The following is a 23,211-nucleotide window of genomic DNA, read 5'->3' as shown; positions in this document are numbered from 1 at the left end:
CACACATTCGGTGGAACGTTTTAGCACTTTGAATCTGAGTAGTAACCCTTTACTGCAAGTGGATATGTCTACAGATGCTGGTAGTGTGGGAGATGATCCTGTTAATCGTGAAGGCTTTTTGGTCAAGTATAAAACTGTAGAAAATAAACTATATAAGTTTAAGCGGCTACAGTGGTAGCGCTTTCATTTAGAAGCCTCACTCAAACAAGGTATTGTAATGAGAAGCCTGAGAGTCTTAACCATGCCCACGTATGGGCAAACCTATCCAGAGCTGCTTAGACAATGGCAGTTGATCAACCTCGAATGTAGCGCAAGGTATTTGCAACTGCTTATTGATTTTTTTGCCCACAAGAGGAAGAGCTAATGTCTGAAATCAGCAGGCTACAGAATATTTGATAATTATTCACCAACTGTGTTAGATGATTAGATGGATACCCTGTATGAGAACATTCAGAACTATGAGAAAAGGTTGCAAGTAACCAAAGTCAGAAAGCTGCAGAGAGACTTTGGTGACTTCAGGAATGGCAATGTTTTCTCATGGAATAGAAACAGGAATGATACACGCCCTATACAGCATGAGGGTGTGGTTGTTGAGAACACCAGCAATGTTAGTAATGATTCTGTCCCTATTGTCTCTGTAGAACATCTCCCGCCCTCCCACTTAGAAGTGAGCCAGAACTAGGAGGCAGTGTAGTGATAGCATCACCTGTAGTGGATTCTCAGTTGGGGCATGATTTTGCTACAGGTAATAGGAACAATATGTGTAGCCTGGTATCAGGAACTGACCGTAAGCATGAGGAACAGGTTGTTAAACCCAAGGAACACAGTGCAATGGTCGAATGTTGCTGCTTTTAGCAGTAAAGACTCTGTAACACCAACAATGTCAGACATAAGTCGTTTTTTTGTCAAACCGTTCCTGATCAGGGGAAGGTCCAGGAGTCAAATGAGAAACCAAAAAACAAGGAGAATGCGAAGTATGGAGGATTGGAACAGAGGGGGCAAAAGATCCAAACAGGTTTGGTTTTAACATTTCAACGTATGAATTGACTGATGCTCAGAGACTTATTGAGCAATGCTATTTTTGATACCTTTGTGGAGATCTGTGATAAACAGATCAGGGATAGTTTTGATAGTGAAGATGAACAGAAACTACCCCAATATGTCTAAAGAAGAGTATGATGCACTGAAAGGACTGAGAGAATTAACTTCCGTAGAAGTTAGACCCGCTGACAAGGGTGGAGGTATAGTTATTTTAGATAAGGAGCTGCATCACAGATAAATGTATGTTCTCAAGTCAGTGATACCTATGAATGTATATCAGTAGCTACTATTAAAGCTGTTATGGCTAGAATAGCATTTCTGATCTTCTATCTACTAACAACTAATATGATGATAGAGCCACTCTTTGAATATTTCTCACTTGAACATCCAGTGGTACCAATTGTATATGGTTTGCCAAAAGTTCATAAATGTCTTAGTACCCCACCCATGTGACCTAGTCTGTGGTAGAGGCTGGGCTACGGAACCCCTTATCCATTTTTGTCAAAAAGAACTTGCATCACATATTAGAACAGTGTGAGACTGTTCTAAGGGACACTAAACTTTTTTTTAGCGTTATTACAAATGAACTGGAGACTTCCGCGGTGGTGCAGTGGTAGCGTTGTTGCCTCACAGCAAGAGGTTCTCCCGTTCGATTCTCCGCTTGAGTTGGGAGTGCCTTCTGTGTGGAGTCTGCATGTCCTCCACGCGGTTGAGTGGGTGTTGGAAAGACATGTATTGAATGGGCATGCCTTCGTTGAAGGTTGGGCGTAGAGCTTGGCAACTCAACACCATAAAAACCAACTGCCAATCATTAGCGGACCAGAGTTCCGCTGTGGCGACCCCTAAGCGGGAAAAGCCGAAAGACAAACAACATTAGTGCTCAGTAGTAGCTTTGGATGTTAATTCATTGTAGAGATATTCTGATGTTAATGACATTGTTAAAGACCAGTAGAAGTAATAATCAACGTGTGATTTTGTAGTATTTCTCTGGTTCTGAGTTTGAAAAATGTTTACTGCTTTGCTGGACTCATGCGGTTAGTGTATTGTCTACATTCTTTTACTGGCCACTTTGAATTTACAACATCTCTGGGAAGTTGACTTTCTGAATGTTTAACTATATAGTGGGAAATATAAGACACTTGGAATCAGTTGTGCCATGTATCTGCATAACTTAGTGTGTTTTTGATCATATGGATATATAATGCAACAGAAGCATTTTGGTATAATAGCGTATCTTGATGAGGGCCGTTTTAAGCCTTTTTTTTTGTTCAAGTTTCAGGTTGGTAGATGCAGTACATTGTGTTTGCAGTTAACTTTATTCTTATTACAGTTTACTGACTAGAGTCTGGCAAATTGAGTGTTTTTTTTTTTTTTTTTTAGTGATACTACATTTAGGGGGACTGTTTTGACTATTGTCTCTCTTGTTATTGTAGGTTTTTATTTGAAAATAAAAGTCCAGCCCATGTGTACTACAGATGGAAGCTCTTCTCCATTCTTCAGGTATGCATCACATTCAGTTTTGCTTACTACTTTTTTGTAATGTTTGTTCATCTGAATGGTGCAAAAATCTGAATTATGAAATAGTGACTTTCATTTACGTTTTCAGTGATTGCATTATATTATCTGAGTCTAAAGTATATTATTTGAGAAACAACAGAGTCCATAGTATGGGGGGTTGAAAAGTATTTAAATGCTTGTCCATAGTATTTTGGGGAGTTTGAAAAGTATTTAAATGCTTTATCTGTTTGTGCTACTCTTTTCACATTTGAATGTAGTTTACAAGATCACCAGTTTACTCCATTTTTTTCTATATTTTGCAAAACGCTTGCATGCACTAAAATCGGAGCTTTCAGCATCTTTACTTGAGAAACCGTGACAAAGCCAAATATATGTGCTAAAGGTCCAAAATCCAGGACGTTTCTTAAAAAAAAAAATGTAATTGCCTAATAGAACAATAGATTTTGCATCAAAATGCATTTTTTAAAGAAGTATGAAGCTCTGGCATTATTGCAAATTGATTTTCTGGTAAATCCCTGTGGATTACAATTGTTTTATGAGGGACAGGTAATGAAGCAAAATCCAAGGTTAGTTGAGAACTTTGAAAAATCTGTTTTTCAAATTCATGTGGTGTGCATGCCTCTCAAGTTCTTTATTCAGGTGTCTAGTTCCTTTGAAGATATTTGTGCTGATAGCCATCATAATTTTTTCAAGTATCTGTTTATTATTTTGAAGTGTACATCGTATCTATATGAAGCTCTTTGCTTCCAGTTGTCCAGCAGAGCAGCACACACAGTTTTCTTGCCCCCCAAACCCATCAGTGACATCACTGTGTCATTATAGTGTTGTCCTTTTGTGCCATTTATATTTGTGTTACTACCAAGCTGTTTGATTCTGCTGCAAGCACAGTTATTACTTTGCATTTTTGCCTACCCTTGCAAAGTCTTTCTGAAGGCTCCTATAGAGTTGCCATGCTAAAATTTACTTTTAGATATGGGATCGGATGTATCCGTGTCATTATTCATTACAGATGGATCTTGGATCCAACCTCGAATTTGAGCCGTAACTGTAAGATCCAGAGGTCTAGCTCCTCCCTTCCCATAATTCCTTGCAATCCTGTACTTCTTTTTTTTTTTCAAAACAGGTTTATTGTTTTAACATATAAGAGAAATATTATAACAATTTTATACAAGTAATTAAAAATAGGTATTCTTATAATATTCAACAAAACAACTAAAGTATTTACAAAGACATCCACTACAATCAGATCAATTAATTAAACTAAAATACCGTGCTATTGAAATTAGAATTTTTTTTAACAAATTTTGTAAATTATCCCATACAATATAATATGATGTTTTTCTAGTTGTTCTCATTCTAATTGTGCTTATTTCCATATGGCACATTATATTCATAACATGTTTAAATTCATTGAACGAAGGAGGTGTATCTGAAATCCAATTTCTAGTTATTATTTTCCTGGCCACTGCTAGGATAGACCATAACAAGGGAAGCTTAATCTTTTTAACACATTGAGGTACAGGTGTGTTGAATAATATAAGAGACTTAGAAATAATGAAATTATCTGTAAAAAGAGCCTGCAAAAATTCATTAATTGACTTCCAGTATTCTTTCAACTTCATACAGTCATAAAACATGTGAGCCCAGTCAGCATTAATTTCTACATTACATCTCTTACATAGATTATCTTTATTATTTATTTTATTCATCATCAAAGGTGTATAAAAAGATCTATGTAAAAATTTCCATGTATAAAGTCTCCAGACAATGGAAGATATAGTTCTATAAGCAGATTCCAATATATATTGTTTATCTTGTTGAGTTGGTGGGTCCCCATTAATAGAGGTGAAATAATTCCAGTATGAATCTACACTGTAAAAAGTTTCTTGTCTGATAATTTTATGTATATATGAAAGTTTACCTTTATCAGAAACTTTATGCTGTAAATTTTAATATCAAGTAATCAATCAGTTTTGGAATAGATTCTTAATTCCCTATACTTAGGGTGCATGAATATAAAGTTACGATAACTAATAATAATATTTAATGGGTAACAAACCATATGTTTAGGTGTAATAGGTGAAGTACAAAATTCCTTTAGCAACCACAACATGGAGTTATTTACAATCATATTTTTATGTGTTAAGGAGATTTTCATGAAGTGCATACTAATTAGCTCCCAATAATCTTTCCATTTTGTGATATATGACTGATCTATTAATAAAGTAATAACTTTTATAATAGAAGAGATAATATATAAATTAAAGTCTGGAAAAGAAATACCCCCTTGAGACCAGCTATTAGTATGTTGCTTTAATGCAATCCTAGGTCTATTAGGTGCCCATAAGAAATTTAACATTAGTGTATTCAGTTTCTTGATAATTATTTTTGTAGGTGAAAGTATTATTGATTGTATTAAGTATAAAATCTTGGGGAATATTATCATTTTAATAATTGTAAGTCTCTCCTCCATAGTAAAAAACATATTCCAGGTATTAAAAAGATTTTGTATATTAAGAAAACAGGTATTATAATTATTATATATAATAGATTTAATATCTTTAGATAGTATTATACCTAAATAAGTTATCTGACCTGAATTGGGTAGCAATCCTGTACTTCTGAGATCTCATTTGCCACAGAAACGCTCGGACGTGATTCTAGACACTGTAGGTCCGACTTTGGTCCCCCCCCCCCCCCAGGTGTTTACCAAACGCATGGCAGTAGTGGCAGCGCGTCTTTGGCTGCAGGGATGTTCTTAATGTTTCACTGTTGCAGTCATTACATTTGGGTAAATCTGCTGGCAGGTTGCCCTCAGTCGGCCTGAATTCCAAAATCTTGGGTCCTGCGTCAGTTGCTGTCTCCTCTTCCATGACGTCAGGTGTATAAAACATGCAGCTGACGCCATTTTCTTCAGTCTTTCTTGCTACGCGGTGCCCGAAGTAGAAGCATTTCGCAAGTGCCGGTCAGCCGACTTCTGAAATATTCGAGTTTGAGTTTCAGAACTGAAGTCTTCACTAAAGCTAAGTACCCCGTTGGGGAAACTTTTTTTCTTGCTCCATACCTATGTCAGAAAAAGTTAATAATTGTATTACTTTTGGGAAGCAAATACCTCATAAGGATTTCTATTTATACTGTATTCCTTGCCTAGGCTCTGATGAGAACGTGCCTGGCTGTCAGTTTTGTGCTAGATTTAACTAACGCACTATTAAGCGTTGGTATATTTTTGCCTCAAATTATTTTGGAAACAGATTTAACCACCAAGAAATGTTGTCTGATAGCAATCCGACTACCGGAGTACATAAAAAATGCAAAGAAAAGAGCAGAGATAAACAGTCAAGGTCCAAAACCGACGAAGCTTCTCCTAAGCCAGTCGCTGGTTGGCCGGTACTCAGTGAGGTGCTTTCGCAGCCCCTGATACCCGCTACTTTCGAGTCGCAGGCCTCTACCGACACCCTTGTGGAGTCCGGCATGCCACGAGATACTCAAAGTATTGGACCCAAGGATGTATCTCCCTTGGATGGGTCCGGAGCCGCTGAGCAGGCACCGGCTTCTGAGGGGGTTTTCAGGCCTCAACATTTGTATATCAAACCGATGACAGCTACAAAACCAAAGACAAAAGCAACTTCTAAATGTAAAAACCGACGCATGAGCCACGTGCACAGGCCTCTATGCCTAAAAAACAAATTATCAAAATGGCTGACGACCTTATTACATTGATCAGGGGTTCCCATCCCCTTCTAGGCAAGACACTGATTATGAATCTTCAGATCAGGTTGCTATTTCTTCTGATTCCTCTTCTGATCAGGAATTATCTATACCTCCCTATGAGGATTCTGGTGCAGAGGAGTCTATACCATCTGCATCACCTCCTGAGGATTATTCATTTGGAGAAACCTTGCATACTTTGAGGGAGCTTTTTCATTGGGAGAGTCAAGATTTCTCAGAACCAAAAAAGAGGTTCAGGGATTTCCTTCTCCCTCAGCACAGGCCTTTAGCCATTCCCCCTGTTTTAGACGTGGATGATTATGTGTTTTCGGAGTTAAGCTTGACCCCTGACTCCTTACCTCCGGCTCCCAGCAAGCCTGACAGATATTACAGGGTCCCTGACTAACTTAAATTTTTATTTAGAAACCCTGCTGCTGATCCTGAACCTGTTTCACAGGGTCCCAAGGGAGTTAAGGCCTCAACAGCAAAAAATCCTACCCCCTCTGACAGAGATTCAAGGGCACTGGACAGATGGGGAAAAAAGATTTGTACATCTGCAACCTTGGTATTTAGGGCCTTAAACTGTCAATTTCATATGCTCAAGTGCCAACAACATGTTATGGGATTGCTGAAACAGAAAATGATGCTGATTTCTGAATGTGCAAAAAATAAAGAAATGCAGGAATTATTGCATGCAGCTGAACTGGTTGGAAAGTATACTTGACAATGTGGTTTTGACTCCTTAGAGGCCTCCTGCAGGGCCGCAGTTACTGGATCTATGATTAGGAAACATGCCTGGCTAAAGGAACAAAATTTGCCTGATCATGTTAAAGCTAAATTGCTAGATGCACCTTTACAGCATGGTACTCTGGTATTAAGGCAGAAGAGGTTTTAAAGAAAATGGAAGACAAAGCTAATTCTATGCAAACTGTAAAAGACTTCTTACAAGTGCAGCCACCAAGATTCAGTAGACACTGGCTTACAAAAAATTGGTCTTTTCCTGTGTCAGAGCTCAAAGGGTAAATCCAGACGCCCTAAGGGTTCCAGATACCAGACACAAGGTTCTTACAGGTCAAAGCAATGGGGTGCTTCTACCTCCAAATCTGGAGGAGATAAAGCGCAAACCTACAGAAAACAGTCCCAATGACTTCCATCTGCCAACACCAAGCACTTATCCTTTGGCAGCACCCTTAGGGGGGAAATTAGCGATTTTTGCTCAAAATTGGCAGTTAATAACCCAGGACAAGTGGGTGCTAAACATAGTGTCACAGGGATACAGATTCCATTTCCATACTATGCCAATGGCAAACTGTTGGCCTGATCCAAAAAATCAATGGGCAGAGGCACAGAAACAAGTTGTCCCTCATGGATATGGGGGCCATTCAGCCAGTACCAGAACAGGAAAAAGGACAAGGTTTTTACTCAAGACTGTTCTTGGTACCCAGAAAGGACAAGGCCTGGCGGCCAATACTGTATTTATTGATTTTTGAACACACACCTGGACATTCCAAAATTTAAAATGCTGACTTTGCAGCAGCTTCTGCCCATGCTGGGCAAGAATCCTTGGCTGGTGACAGACCTAAGAGGCATATCTGCATGTCCCAATAAGACAGTCGTGCAGAAGATACCTCAGATTCAAGGCTGGCTTAATGCATTACCAATTCTCTGCACTGCCCTTTGGCTTATCTACTACACCCATGGTCTTTACAAAGTGCCTGACACCAGTAATTGCATTTTGCAGACAAAAAAGTATACAAATGTATCCTTACTTGGATGACTGTCTCATTCAAGCAGAGAACAAGGACATTCTTCAATACCTGGCGTTTGTGAAAAGGCTTCTAACATGCCTAGGGTACACAATAACCGAAAAGAAATCACAACTGGTACCCTCTCAAAAGATAACATTCCTAGGTGCAAGCTTGAATACAACTGCCCAGATGGCTTACCTCACGCCAGACAAGCAAAGGCAACTGACTTTCAAACTGATGGCAACAAAAACCCAGTTATCTGCAAGACAAATTCTGCAGGCTTTGGGCTTCATGGCATCCTGCATCCAATTGATTCCATATGCAAAACTGCATATGAGGAAACTTCAGTGGTACTTAAAAAGTTTATGGAGTCAACATTGTCACAGTCTGGAAACAATGATTCCTCTCATTCCCTGCCTACAACAGGAGTTTCTATGGTGGGCAAAGGCATGTCACCAAAACATGGGATGGGCCTTCACTCTACCCCCTGCCAGCCAAACCTTAACAGACTCATCGGATTATGCCTGGGTGGGGCCCACATGACAGGAAGATGCATTCAGGGCATATGGACCCCAAAACAAATGCATCTACATATCAACCAGAAAGAGATGCTAGCTGTTCAAAATGCCTTAACAGCCTTCAAGGACTTCATCCAGTACAACTACTGCTAAAGACGGACAACACCACGGTCATGTGGTACATAAACAAGGGGGCACACACTTACCCCCTTTGCAGGTTAGCCATGGCACTGTGGGACACAGCTTTCACTTACCAAATACATCTTCAAGCTCAATTCCTGCGAGGAAAGCAAAATACTCTGGCAGCCGATTTAAGCAGAAACCTTATGGATCCTCACGAGTGGAAAATAGATCCACAAGTCTTCAGCATGATAACAAAGAAATGGGGGAGCCCAGACATAGATCTATTTGCCTCTCCTCAAAATTGTCAATTGAAAAGATTCTGCACAAGGACTTATCACAGACAAGCATGGAAAGTGGACGCCCTATACTTCATTTGGAAAAACCTATCAATTTACGCCTTTCCTCCTCTGCCTGTTCTTCCCAAAGTCCTCCTAAAAGTCAGACAAGAGAAACCAAATATGATACTAATTGCCCCGGACTGGCCCCACTCATGCTGGTAACCCAATCCTAAGGAACTTGTCTCAATACCCAACTTGGACCTTACCTCAGACCTCAACTCCTGTTCCAGCAAAACGATCAGATCCTGCACAATCAACTCCAGGCACTGAACCTGGCAGCATGGTTGAGCATGTAGTTATACAAACAACATCTCTCAGTAAATCTGTGATGGATGTCATTTTGGAAGCAAGAAGGCCTAGTACTAGAAAATCTTATGCTGATAAATGGAAGAGATTCTGTGCTTGGAATCAAGCACAAGGAACTGATACGGCAGAACCAAATATTCCTCAGATATTGCAATACTTGACTGAGATGCTTGATAAAGGCCTATCTTTCTCATCAATTAAAATCCATGCCTCTGCCATTCCGGCTCATAATACAGAACCACCAATCTTTTCTCATCCTTTACTAAAGCAGCATCTTAGAGGAGCCAAAATTTTAAGGCCTCCTAGAAGATCACCAATACCTGCATGGGACCTCAGTTATGTTGGAAAAGCTCACCCTGCCTCCATTTGAACCAGCAGCTACTGCTGATATAAAGTTCTTATCATGGAAAACAGCTCTGCTACTAGCAATTACTTCAGCAAGAAGAGTTTGAGCTACAGGCCCTTGTGGCTGTAGAACCTTTTATCATATTTTACCAGACAGGGTGTCTCTGAGGGCAAATCCTACTTTTATGCCTAAGGTGGTTTCAAGTGTGGCACTTAACCAAACTGTTCATCTGCCAACCTTTTATCCAAATCTGCAGAAAAAGGGGGGAGAGAATTCTGCATTCCTTAGATGTACACAGGCAGCTAAGATTCTACTTGAACAGGACTAAAGCTCTAAGAAAAACTGAGCAATTACTAGTGACATATGCTGCAGGATCAGAAGGAAAGGCCATTTCAAAGCAAACAATTTCAAAGTGGATAAGCCACTGCATCCGTTACTGCTACTTACACCATGGTAAACCTGTGCCCAAGGGCATTAGGTCTCATTCCACCAGAGCTGCAGCCACTTCAGCAGCCTTTCTCAGAGGAGTACCAACAAAAGACATTCTAGAGTCTGCTACTTGGAGTTCTGTTCACACATTTACAAAGCGTTATCATTTGCCTCTCTAAGTTCAGGACAGGCTTTGCCACTGCAGTTCTGCAGGGCCTTATAGCCGCACCTAATGCTGTTTAGCTGCAGCCTCCCAAACCTAGCTTTGGGATTCTACCCAAATGTAATGACTGCAGCAGTGAATACACTCGAGCATCTACATTTATGGTAAGTGTACACAACTGTACTTTTCTAGGTCTTTCCGTACCTGGACAATTGGCTCCTCAAGGGCCCTCATGGAGCATCAACTATCAAAGGCCACTGAGTATACCCTCAGTGTCTTTCAAAACCTAGGCACCACAGTAAGATCTGCCCACATCTAATCTTGTTCCATGCTAGACTCTGGTGCTCATAGGGCTAAAGTTGGATACAGTATTGGAGACTGGAGCCCTTCCACTTTGCAGGATTCAGCTCATTCAAAATCAGGTTGCTGTGTGCTGGAACTACAGGACCCCTCAGCTCACTTGATTCTCCAGGCATTAGGTTCTATGGCGGCAGCCGTCCAATTAGTTCCCCTAGACAGGTATCACATGCTGGTGTTACAATGGACCCTGGCAGTTCAGTGGTCCATTCTGAGTCATCTTTTGTCCATGACAATAAAATTGACTGTGGTATGTAAACATCATCTAGCTTGGTGGCTTCACTCTCAGGAACTTCACCTAGGCAGGCCATTTTGTCTTTTCCCCTCCCAAGGCCACATTCACCATGGATAATTCCCTGTTGTGGGGTATGGGGGGCATTTTCAGGGTGGGACAGTTCAAGGTATTTGGTCCCCCTAAGAGTGCAGATTGCACATAAATTTCCTGGAGATGAGAGCAGTCATCTTCACGTCGCAAGCCTTTCAGGACAGTCTCCCTCTAGGGACCATAGCAATTCAGATACACAACATGGCGGTTGTCTGGTATCTCAACAAGCAAGCGGGAAGTGCAGAGACGCCATGAGAGTATGGGAATGGATAATGTCTTCCAGGGAGTTTCTTATTGCAACTCATATACCCGGAAGTACCAACACATTGGCAGACAAATTCACCATGTCCATCTTGACTCCTCACAAGTGGTCCTTGAATCCATCAGTGACGAGGGAGATTTTCAACCACTGAGGTCAGCTTTGCTATCTTTTTTTTTTTTTTGCTTCCCCAATCAACCACAAACGCAGCAATTATTTTGCCATGATTCTCCCCATGGGAAGTTGCCCAGGGATACTCTTGTTCACTATTGGCCTCTGGGTCTCCTTTATGCTTATTCTCCTAGTCCTCTTTTTCCAAAGGTCTTAAAGAAACCTCAACACCTAATGACTCCTCTTATCCTCATTGCCCCCTTCTGGCCTTGGCAGACATGGTCCTCCTCCTTGAAGTCTCATCTTCAGTAGCTGCCCTGGATACTAGATCCTGTTCGGGAACTCCTCTCTCACTCTTGGGGACTTCCACTTCCCAAACTGCGGACTCTTCATTAAACCGCATGGTTTCTCCACTTGTCAGTCCAGGCTTCCTTCCCCAGTTAAGAGCATTATTTTGGCTCGTCCGGAGTGGTCTACCAAAAGAGTATATTCTAGTAAATGGAAAAGGTTTTCCATTTGGGCCAAACAAAGGAATCTAGATCTTTTTATGCACTTTTTCAGGCTATTTTGCTCTCATCTTTCCTTTTTCAGAATGGGGTAAGTTTCTCTACCATTAAACTCCATTTAGCCACTATTTCAAATTTCCATTTAAATGATGAGCCTACCTTTTCTTCCAAGTTATGTAAAGCCTTTCTGAAAGGAGTATTTTTTCTTGAACGACCTGTTAAAGATCCATCTCCACCATGGGATTTGACCTTGGTACTGCAGTTTTTGACTCAAAATTTCTTTGAACCAGCAGGCTGTTGTAACCTTAAATATCTCTCCTGGAAGACTGCCTTTTTAGTAGCCATTACTTCTGCTAAAAGGGCGTCATAACTCCAGGCTCTGTGCATTAAGCCACCGTTCTTGTTTTTTTCATAAGGACAGATCTTCTCTTAGACCAAATCCTTTCTTTCTCCCTAAAGTGGCTTCTCAGTCCAATCTCAGCCAGTCTATTCAGCTACCTGTATTCTTTCCTAATTACTCTAACAAAGCAGAGTACATATTGCATTTTTTGGACATCCACAGACAATTATGTTTCTACTTAAAAAGGACTGAGGAATTCAGGAAATCAGATCAACTTTTTGTGGCATTCTTTCAAAACAGGAATGGTCAAGCTGTCACCAAAGTGACCATTTCTAGGTGGATCTCTAGTTGTATTTCTTATATTTATGAGGTTGGGCATTTGGAACTTCCCAGACCAGTAAAGGCCCATTCCACCAGGTCTGCTGCCACATTGTCTGCCTTTTGGCCAGACTCTTTAGATGAAATTTGTGCTGCTGCGACTCTGTCCAATCCTCACACTTTCATTTCTCATTACAAATTGGACTTTGTGTACTGGAGCAGGGCTTCCTTTGGTTCCTCCGTGATCTGGCATATCCTTCCATGAAGCCACCCAGGGTCCATAGAAGCTGGGGACTCTGACCCATCTGTGATAAATAATGATCAAGGATAGCATCAGATAGTTGTAATTACCCTAACTTGGCATCTGTGCTCTCCAGTGTCATTATTCAGCAGATTCCCACCCTCCTACCCCCCTTCCTTCTGTGGAGTCCTGGTGAACTAGAATGGTCAACATCTTGGAATATGGTGATCTTCTCGTTTCCTTTTCCTTTGCAAACTCTATCTGAGGAGTACAAGATAGCAAGCAATTATGGGAAGGAGAGGAGCTAGAGATGTTCTTTGTGTTTTTCACTGTTGCAGTCATCACATTTGTGTTATCTGCCTGCAGGTAGCACTCAGCCGGCCTGAATACAAGAGTCTTCGAATTTGTGCGTCGGATGTTGTCGCTTCTTCCACGACGTCAGGTCGTCCTGGGTATAAAACATGCAGCCAACACCATTACATCAGTTTTTCTTGCCTTGTGGTGCCTGAAGCAGAAGTTCGCAAGCGTCGGTCGTCCGACTCTTGAAATTTTCGTTTTTCGAGTTTCAGACCTGAAGTCTTCAAAAAGATAAGTACCCCGTTGGGGATCCTTTTTTCTTGTTCTAATCAATGTCAGAAAAGTTAACAATTGTCTTGCCTGTGGAAAGCAAATACCTCATAGATATTTTCATTCTTACTGCGTCACCTCTTTAGGCCCAGACCACGACGGCCCTTGCGGTCGGTTTTGTGCCTTGTTCAACGCCCAAACTATTCGTCGTCAGGCTATTTTTGTAGCTAAATACTTTTGTTCTCGATCTCCGTACTCCGAAATGGCTTCGGTAAGCCATCCGACTACCGATCGCCCACAAAAATTTAAGGATAAAGACAGAGACAGACCGCATAGGTCCAAAACTGCTAACAATGCTTCTGTTAAGCCTGGTACTAAGCGAGGCGCTTTCACAGCCCCTGATACCCTCTACTACAGATTCACAGGCCTCTACTGAGACCCATTCAGAGTCCGGTATGCCGTGAGATGCTTCTTCGACTATGGAACCTGCGGATGTCTCTACCTTGGATGGGTCCAGAGCCGCTGTGCAGGCACCGGCTTCTGAGAGTATATTCAGGCCTACTGATTTTCATATTAAACCAACGACTTTGTTTCAGGCTAAGAATACCAAATTCCTCAGGCCTAATGCTCACTACGCCTAGAAAACTGACGACCAAACCGCATTCAGGCCCAGCCCATATGCCTCATAAACAAATGATTAGAATGGCTGAAGACCTTATTACCTTAATTAGGGAAACCAGCCTTTCCCCTCTGAGACCTAGAACTGATTTTCCTTCTGATTCCTTCTGATCAGGAATCTGATATCTCTGTTCCTTCTGACTACCAGATTTACCCTTATCTACTTATGAGGATTCTGGTGTAGAGGATTCCATTCCCTCTGCTTACCCTCCAGAAGATTTTTCTTTTGGTGAAACCTTGCTTACCCTTAGGGAGCATTTCCGCTGGGAAAGCCAGGACTATTTTGAGTTCAAAAAGAGACTTAGGGAATTTTTACTCCTGCCTCAACACAGGCCTCTAACTATCCCTCCTGGAGATTCTAGATGATGTTTTCTTGGAATCCAGCCTTACCCCAGACACTTTGCCTCCATTTCCCAGGAAATGGGACGGGTACTATAGAGTACCTGACTCTCTCATATTCCTTTTCAAGAATCCTACTGCGGATCCAAAGACCATTTCCCAAGGACCAAAAGGCATTAAGGCTACTGCTGCCAAAAATCCTACCCTTCTGATAGGGACTCTAGAGCTGTAGACAGATTGGGTAAGAAGGTATACACTTCTGCTACTTTGGCCTTTAGGGCTTTAAATTTCCAGTTTCATATGTTAAAGTATTGGCAGCATATTATGGGACTACTTAAACAAAAGATTATGTTGATTCCTGACTGTGCTGAACACAAAGATTTGCAAGAGTTTATTCATTCTGCTGAACAAGTTGGTAAACATACTTTGCAGTGTGATTTTGATGCTTTAGAAGCATCTTGCAGGGTGGCTTCCACTGGGTCTGTACTTAGAGAGCATGCTTGGCTTGGGGAATAAAACTTGCCAGATCATGTTAAAGATAAATTACTGGATACACCCTTAAACCAAGACTGCCTTTTTGGCAACAGTGCAGAAGTTGTTCTCAAAAGGATGGAGGAAAAAGCTAAATCTATGCAACTGTTAAAGATTTCTTACAAGTACAGCCTCCTAGATTCAGTAGGCATTGGCCTTCAAAGAACTGGTCTTTTCCAATCCCTTCCAGGCCGTCTGAGTACAAACCCAGGAGCAGCAGACTGCCAAGACTTTTCAATTTCAGGTTATGCACAGATCTAAGCAGTAGGGGGCTCAGACTTCCAAAGCAGTGAGTAGTAAGCCACCCCCTATGGAAAAATGAAACAATGACTTATCCTTAACTATTCCAAGCCCTGCTCAACTACTTGCTCCCTTAGTAGGAAAGCTCGCCCTGCATGCAAAAAACTGGGAACTCATTACCCAGGACAAATGGGTTTTAAACATAGATTCCCTGGGATACAGATTCCACTTCCAGCCCCAAGTGGATGGCCAGACCTCCCCCCAAATCAGTGGGTGGAGGCCCAAAAACAAGTGCTCTCTCTCTCTTCTGTATCGGAGCTTTTCAACCTGCCCCAGCAGAACAAAGGGGACAAGGTTTTTATTCAAGACTGTTCCTGGTTCCCAAAAAAAGAAAACTCGTGGCGTCCTATTCTGGACCTGTCTATTCTCAACACCTTTCTGGTGGTTCCAAAATTCAAAATGCTAACTCCTCAACAGCTTCTTCCTACGCTACCCAAGGATGCCTCTTACCTGCACATCCCAATAAGGGAATCCTGCAGACATACCTATGTTTCAGAGTGGACTCCATGCACCATCAGTTCTCTGCAGTTCCCTTTGGCTTATCTACTGCACCCAGGGTATTCACAAAGTGCCTAGCTCCAGCCATTGCATATTGCAGGCAGAGGAATATTCAGCTTTACCCATACTTGGACGATTGCCTGATTCAGGCAGAAAGTCAGGACTTGCTATTACAACACCTGGCATTTGTAAAGAGACTTCTAACCTCACTGGAGTTACACCATCAATGAGAAGAAATCACACCTAGTAACCTGCCGGCAGATTGTATTCCTGGGAGCAAGCTTGAACCCAACTTCCCAGGTGGCATTCCTCACTCCAGAGAAACAAGTTTATTTGGCAACCTACTTCAGCCTACTGGCCACAAAAACCCAACTATCTGCAAGGAAAATCCTGCAAGCCCTAGGGTTCATGGCCTGTTGCATTCTGCTAATTCCGTATGCAAGACTGCATATGAGGAAACTTCAATGGTATCTAAAAAGTCTTATGGTGTCAACATTCTCAGGACCTGGAAACAATGATTCCTATCATTCCTTGTCTAAGGGCAGAGTTCCTTTAGTGGGCAGAGGCCTGCTACCACAACAAGGGACTCGCTTTCACTCTATCCCCTGCCTCCCAAGCCCTAACAACAGATGCATCAGACTATGCATGGGGGGCTCTCATGGCAGGGCAGTGCATTCAGTGCAAATGGAACCCAAAACAGATGCACCTGCATATCAATAAAAAAAAAATTACTAGCTGTACAGAATGCTCTGACAGCCTTCAAAGACCTTATTCTTCCAGGACAACTATTGGTAAAGACAGACAACACCACATTTATGTGGTACATAAACAAGCAGGGGGGAACCCATTCCTACCCACTTTGCAGACTAGCCATGGCTCTGTGGAACACAGCCTTGAGCTACCAAATGAACCTACAAGTTCATTTCCTGTCAGGCAAACTAAATTCGCTGGCAGACGACTTAAGTAGAAATCTCATGGACCCACACGAATGGAAACTGGAACCTAAAATATTCAAGCTGTTGAGGAACAAATGGGAGACACCAGAGGTAGACCTGTTTGCCTTCCCTCAGAACTACCAGTTGAACAAATTCTGCATCAGAACTCCCCACATTCAAGCTTGGAAAGTGAATGCCCTGTCCTTTACCTGGGAAAGCCTATCAATTTATGCCTCTGCCACTCCTCTCAAAGGTTCTACTAAAGATCAAACAGGACAAGCCAAGGACAATCCTGATTGCCCCAGACTGGCCATGCCAGCACTGGTGCCCTCTTTTGCACAGTCTGACAGTGCTACAACCATAGCACCTGCCTCAGACCCCTTCCCTGCTGTCCCAGCAGGCAGGCCAGATTCTCCACCCTCAGCTTAAAACCCTGAACCTTGCAGCCTGGCTTATTCCCTGAGGTCACCTCTAACAACCTTCAGTAAGCAGGTGCTGGATGTCATTCTTGAGGCAAGGAGGCCTAGTACTAGAAAATCCTATTCAGAAAAGTGGAAAAGATACTGTTCCTGGAGCCGTGCTCATGGGATGGACACAATGGTGCCCAGCTTCTCATATTCTCAATTATTTAACAGGAATACTCCACAAGGGCCTATCTTTCTCTTCAATTAAGATTCATGCTTCTGCCATTTCAGCGCATTATAATACTGAGCCACCCCTCTTCTGTCATCCCATGCTAAAACAATTCCTTAGAGGGGCCAAAAATTTAAGACTCCCCAGAAGAGCTCCCACTCCAGCCTGGGACCTTAACTTTGTATTGGAAAAACTCACCCCCCCCCCCCCCATTTGAACCAGCTGCTACAGCAGAGTTGAAATTCCTTTCTTGGAAAACAGCCTTACTTCTAGCCATCACTTCTGCAAGAAGAGTGTCTGAACTGCAGGCCCCCATGGCAGTGGAACCCTTCATCATCTTCCATGCGGACAGAATTTCCCTCAGGAATAATCCATTCTTTATGCCCAAGGTGGTGTCTAGTGGACTCTAAACTAGTCCATTCACTTGCCTACTTTTTTCCCTAAGCCTCAAAATAAGGGGGGAAAGGATACTGCATTCACTGGATGTGCAACGGCAGATTCTATTTGGACAGAACTAAGCCTCTCAAAGTCTGACCAGCTGCTAGTTAGCTTTGCTGCAGGGTAGAGGTGAAGGCCATTTCAAAGCAAACCATTTCCAAATGAATAGCCCATTGCATCCATTTCTCCTACTAGCACCATATAAAACCTACCCCACAGGGGATAAGATCACATTCCACCAGGGCTGCATCTACCTCTATGGCATTTCTCAGAGGAGTCCCTTCCAGTGACATCCTGGAAGCTGCTACCTGGAGCTCTGTACATACTTACATCAATCATTACCACCTGCCTATCTTTTCTAAATCCAGAGCTGGATTTGCCACAGCAGTCTTACAAGGCCTGATTGCTAGCCTTAATGCTCTTTAACTGTGTCCACCCTTCCTTAGCTTTGGGAATTAACCCAAATGTGATGACTGCAACAGTGAAACACGATGAACATAATGCAGTTGTGTACACTTACCATAAATGTAGATGTTTGAGTGTATTCACTGTTGCAGTCCTGGTTACCCTCCCTCCAGCCCCCTGACTTCTCTTGGCTCTACGTTTCCTTCTTGTTTGGCATATATTATATCATGTGTATTTGCTTTTTGCTGGGGGTGTACCATACCATATTGCTTCTTATTGTGGGGTCACCTGACATCTGGGGCAAGAAAAACTGATGTAATTGCATCAGCTACATGTTTTATACCCCTGACAACCTGACATCATGGAAGAAGCGACAGCATCTGCCGCAGAAATCCAAAGACTCTGGTATTAAGGCCAGCTGAGTGCTACCTGCAGGCAGATAACCCAAATGTGATAACTGCAACAGTGAATACACTCAAACATCTGCATTTATGGTAAGTGTACACAACTGTACTTTCTGCATCTGTCTGATAGTTACTGGCTCAGATCTGAGGTCAGATCCAAGACCCATCTGTGATAAATAATTACACTGGATAGCACAGATGCCAAGTTATGGTAAGTGCATAACCCTCATTTTTCTTTTTCCTCTGTTTGGATTTCACAGTTCACTTCTGTCAAACCTGCTTTTCTTTGTGTACTTGTTAGGATGTTTACAAGCTGTGCTGACTGAGTACCGTTGAGGGAACAGTCTTTTGTGTCGAGACTTAAAGGTGTAGTCCAACACTGACTGCTTGTAGTTACTTTCTGAAGACACCATTGGAGAAACTGCTGTACTAGAAAGGCAGAACAGTGCAAGAGCAGCCACAGTGGTAGGGAAAAGTACATACTAAAGTTGATTTCCCCATCATGACTTTGAGATTAGAAATCCTACAGTTTATTTTGATAGTCCATTTCATAGGCTGACTTTGGAGTTGAAAGTGATTGGTCAACCCTTTCTTGGATTTGGTTCACTTTTGATTCAGACATTTAGTTGGGAGGGGTGGGTACACCTAAGACAGGGCTCCATCTGGAGCTTCTCTTGTCATTTGTTGACTGACGTCTAGGCCTTTTTGTTTTCCACATCTTCTTCTTACCTTTCATGTTCTACACTCTTTTCTACCTGCCATGTATTTATTTCTAACTGGGTAGATTAGGATTCAGGCATTTTTGAGCTCAGTGTGACAGTCTGAAAATGGTTATTTCAGCTTCTGTATTTTTCACAAGATAGTGTTATACTTGTGTCTGCTTTTATCTCATTATGTTTATGTATTGGTTTGCTTATACTGGTTAAGGCTTACACAGACTGTCCAGGTGCTTGCAAGTCTTTGTGTTACTGCTTTTTCCTGTGGTTGCTTTTTTTCTTTTTCAAACATAACGGCCAACTATTCTCCTTTTGAGTCTAATTTTGAGATTAATTATTGCATTTGTCAGATCGTTGACACCAGTTATATGGCCTGATTTTTCCCAATAGTTATAGGGTTCTCTTTTGTCTTTATACCCAGTAAGGAATAATGTTCTTTTGCAAACTTCTATGCAGATTTGTTTTTTTGTAGTGACACTAAATGTCTGCTAATGAACTTGTCTGTACATGTATTGCCCCTATGAATTTTTGCTGCCATTGTGCATTTTTTAAGCTTTTTGCGTGATGCCTAAGCTTGTGTGAAAGACTTAATATGCTGACAGGAGTTAGGTATTTAAAAAAAATTAGATGATTATTAAACTACAGGTGGATTCATCCATGTTCAGCAAAAAGGAAAGGTGGACTTTCTCTAGTATAAAACTAGGATGGGAATGCATACACACAAGCCCGTGAGATTCCCTTCACTATCTTGTTTTAGCAGAAAAATGCCAGTGTTTTTCTGAAGTAGATATAATTATGCTTAAGGTTGAGTCGAAGGTTTCTCTTTCATGTACTTGGGGGAAAAAATCCCAAAACTTCTTACCAACAAGGTCCCAAATAGTATTGCCTGTTAAAGAATTTACTTTCATTGCAATTTCAGTTTAGTGAGCTGTTATTTCAATTTAGTGAGCTGATGTTCATCGTGTGACACTGCTGCAGTCATTACCCTTGGGTTATCCTGCCATCAGGTGGTTCCCCAGCCAGCCTGAGTTCCAAAGTCTTGGTCCGGCGTCGGTTGCTGTCGCCTCCTACCTGATGTCAGTGCGACAGGGGTATATAAGATGCAGCCGACACCATTTTCTTCAGTCTTTCTTGCCCCGCGGTGCCCGAAGCAAAAGCAGTTCGCAAGTGCCGATCGGCCTACTCCTGAGATTTTCATTCCGAATCCAGAACCGAAGTCTTCTACAAAGCTAAGTACCCCATTGGGGAAACTTTTTCTTGCCTCAGACCGATGTCAGTAAAAGTTAATAACTGTATTTCTTGTGGGAAGCAAATACCTCATAAGGATTTCCATTCTTATTGTATCCCATGCCTAGGCCCAGACCACAACGTTACTGGTTGTCTGTTTTGTGCTAGGTTTAATAAGCGCACCATTAAACGTCTGTTTGATTTTGCCCGACATTACTTTGGCAGAAAATTTAATTATACCATGCCGTCGGAACTTCCGACTACCGGTATTCATAAAAAGCGCAAAGACAAGGACAGGCATCCGAGGCCCAAAACTGACGACGAAGCCTCTTCTAGGCCAGTCACCGGTTCTCCGGTTTTCAGTGAGGCGTCTTTGCAGCCCCTGACGACCGCTTCTGTAGAACCACAGGCCGACCCTCACGTGGAGATGGCTGGGCCTTCGGATGCACTAGTTTTTCAGCAGACCAATTCCGATCCTGCAGAGGGATCCAGAGTACCTGAGCTATCCGCAGCTTCAGAGGGTGTCTTCAGACCTACTCAGCTAAGCATTAAACCCTCTTCTAAATCAAAGCCTCCTTTAAAAACTAAGAAACAAGTACAGCATTCTCCAGGACAGGCCTCCATGCCTAAGAAACAAATGCTCAAAATGGCCGAAGACCTAATCACTCTGATCAGGGGTTCCCATCCCCCTCCTGATAAAAGGCGTAGACAGGATGCAGATTATGATTCATCCGACCAGGGGTCCATTTCCTCAGATTCATCCTCAGACCTGGGATATCCTTTACCCCCTTATGACTATTCTGATGCTGTATTCCATCAGCCTCTCCGCCTGAGGACTACTTTTTTGGGGAAACCTTACATACCATGAGGGGACATTTCCATTGGGAAGGCCAAGATTATTCAGAATCCAAGAAAAGACTCAGAGACTTCCTGTTATTACCTCAACACAGAGCCCTGGCTATTCCACCAGTGCTAGATATTGTGGATGATGTGTACACTGAATCCAGCTTAAATCCTGATTCCTTACCTCCAGCTCCACTTAAACTGGACAGATATTACAGAGTGCCTGACTCACACAAATTTCTGTATAAAAGCCCTGTTGCTGATCCTGAAACTATTTCTCAGGGACCCAAAGGGGTTAAGGTCTCATCAGCAAAGAACCCAGTTCCCTCTGACAGAGATTACAGAGCCACTAGACAGATCGGGAAAGAAAGTATATACGTCTGCAACCTTAGCAATGAGAGCCTTAAATTGCCAGTTTCACATGCTAAAATATCAGCAATTTTTGATGTCTCAGTTGAAGCAAAAAAATGCTTCCAGATACAGATCCTCCTAATTTTAAAGAAATGCAGGATTTATTGCATGCCGCTGAATAAGTGGGAAAGCATACTTTGCAATGTGGTTTTGATTCTTTAGAGGCCTAATGCAGAGCAGCAGTTACAGGCTCTGTCATTAGAAGGCATGCATGGTTAAAAGAACATACTTTACCAGATCATGTTAAAGCTAAATTACTGGATGCACCTTTACAGCAGGATGTTTTATTCGGAGTTAAGGCAGAAGAGGTATTAAAGAAAATGGAGGATAAGGCAAAATCTATGCAAACAGTGAAGGATTTCTTACAGGTTCAGCCTCCTCGAGCAAGTAGAAACTGGCCAACAAAGAATTGGTCCTTTCCAGTTAATGACAGACCTCAAAGGGGCAGATACAGACGGCCAAGAGGTAGATGTTAACCACAAGGTCCTTACAGGCCTCGACAATGGGGTGCATCAGGCCAGAAAAAAGGGGGAAGACGGGCACCAACCATATAAAAAACAGCCCAATGACTTCCCACTCCAGCTGCCAAACAACTCACTCTTGGCAGCCCCTTTGGGAGGAAAACTGGCACTTTTTTTATCACAATTGGCATATGATCACCCAAGACAAATGGGTTCTCAATATCATTTCAAAAGGTTACAGGTTCCACTTTCACACTCTGCCAAGATTAAAAGGAATGACAAATCTGCCACTAAATCAATGGGCAGAGGCACAAAAACAAATTATGGCACTCATGAACATGGGAGCTATCCAAAAGGTACCACCTCAGGAACAAGGGTAAGGATTTTACTCAAGACTCTTTCTGGTTCCCAGAAAAGTCAAAACCTGGAGGCCCATTCTGGATCTTTCCTACACTAAACACTTACCTGGATGTTCTGAAATTCAAAATGTTGACATTATAGCAGCTTCTTCCCATGCTGGGCAAGCAAGCTTGGCTCGTGACTTTGGACCTCAAGGAGGCATACCTGCATGTCCCTATCAGACACAACTGCAGAAGATACCTCAGGTTCTTAGCTGGTCCAATGCACTATCAATTCTCTGCATTGCCCTTTGGATTATCTACTGCGCCCAGGGTCTTCACAAAGTGCCGGGCACCAGTAATTGCATTTTGCAGACAGAAAGGAATTCAAATTTACCCATACCTGGACGACTGCCTGATTCAAGCAGAGAGCAAGGACATTCTTCTACAGCATCTGGAGTTTATAAAAAAAAGTTAAGTTGCTTGGGGTATACAGTAAACGAAAAGAAATCAAAACTCGTGCCCTCACAAGAGATAATATTCCTGGGTGCCAGCTTGAACACAACGGCCCAGATAGCTTTTCTCATGCCAGACAAGCAAGGACAACTGACACAATACTTTCAATTAATGGCAACAAAGACCCAACTCCCTGCAAGAAAAATTCTGCAGGCCTTGGGTTACATGGCATCTCGCATACTACTAATTCCATATGCCAGACTGCATATGAGGAAACCACAATGGTACCTAAAGAATGTATGGTCTCAACACTGTCAAAGTTTGGAAACAGTTATA

General features: G+C 42.2%; 1 protein-coding gene across 1 annotated transcript in view; it reads left to right on the top strand.

Moving 5' to 3' along the window:
* The window catches only part of LOC122789862 (U2 snRNP-associated SURP motif-containing protein-like), a 1,539,784-nt gene that overhangs the window by 777,868 nt on the left and 738,705 nt on the right, over nt 1-23,211 (top strand). The window contains exon 13 of the mRNA XM_044057296.1: nt 2,475-2,541. Within this exon, the coding sequence (XP_043913231.1) occupies nt 2,475-2,541 (67 nt within the window). The remainder of the gene's footprint in view (nt 1-2,474; nt 2,542-23,211) is intronic.

The sequence above is a fragment of the Protopterus annectens genome, chromosome 15.part0, assembly GCF_019279795.1.
Source record: "Protopterus annectens isolate FY-2018-M chromosome 15.part0, PAN1.0, whole genome shotgun sequence".
Classification (NCBI taxonomy): Eukaryota; Metazoa; Chordata; order Ceratodontiformes; family Protopteridae; genus Protopterus; species Protopterus annectens.
The sequence above is the reverse complement of the archived record's forward strand: the minus strand, read 5'-3'. Positions and strand labels throughout refer to the sequence as shown.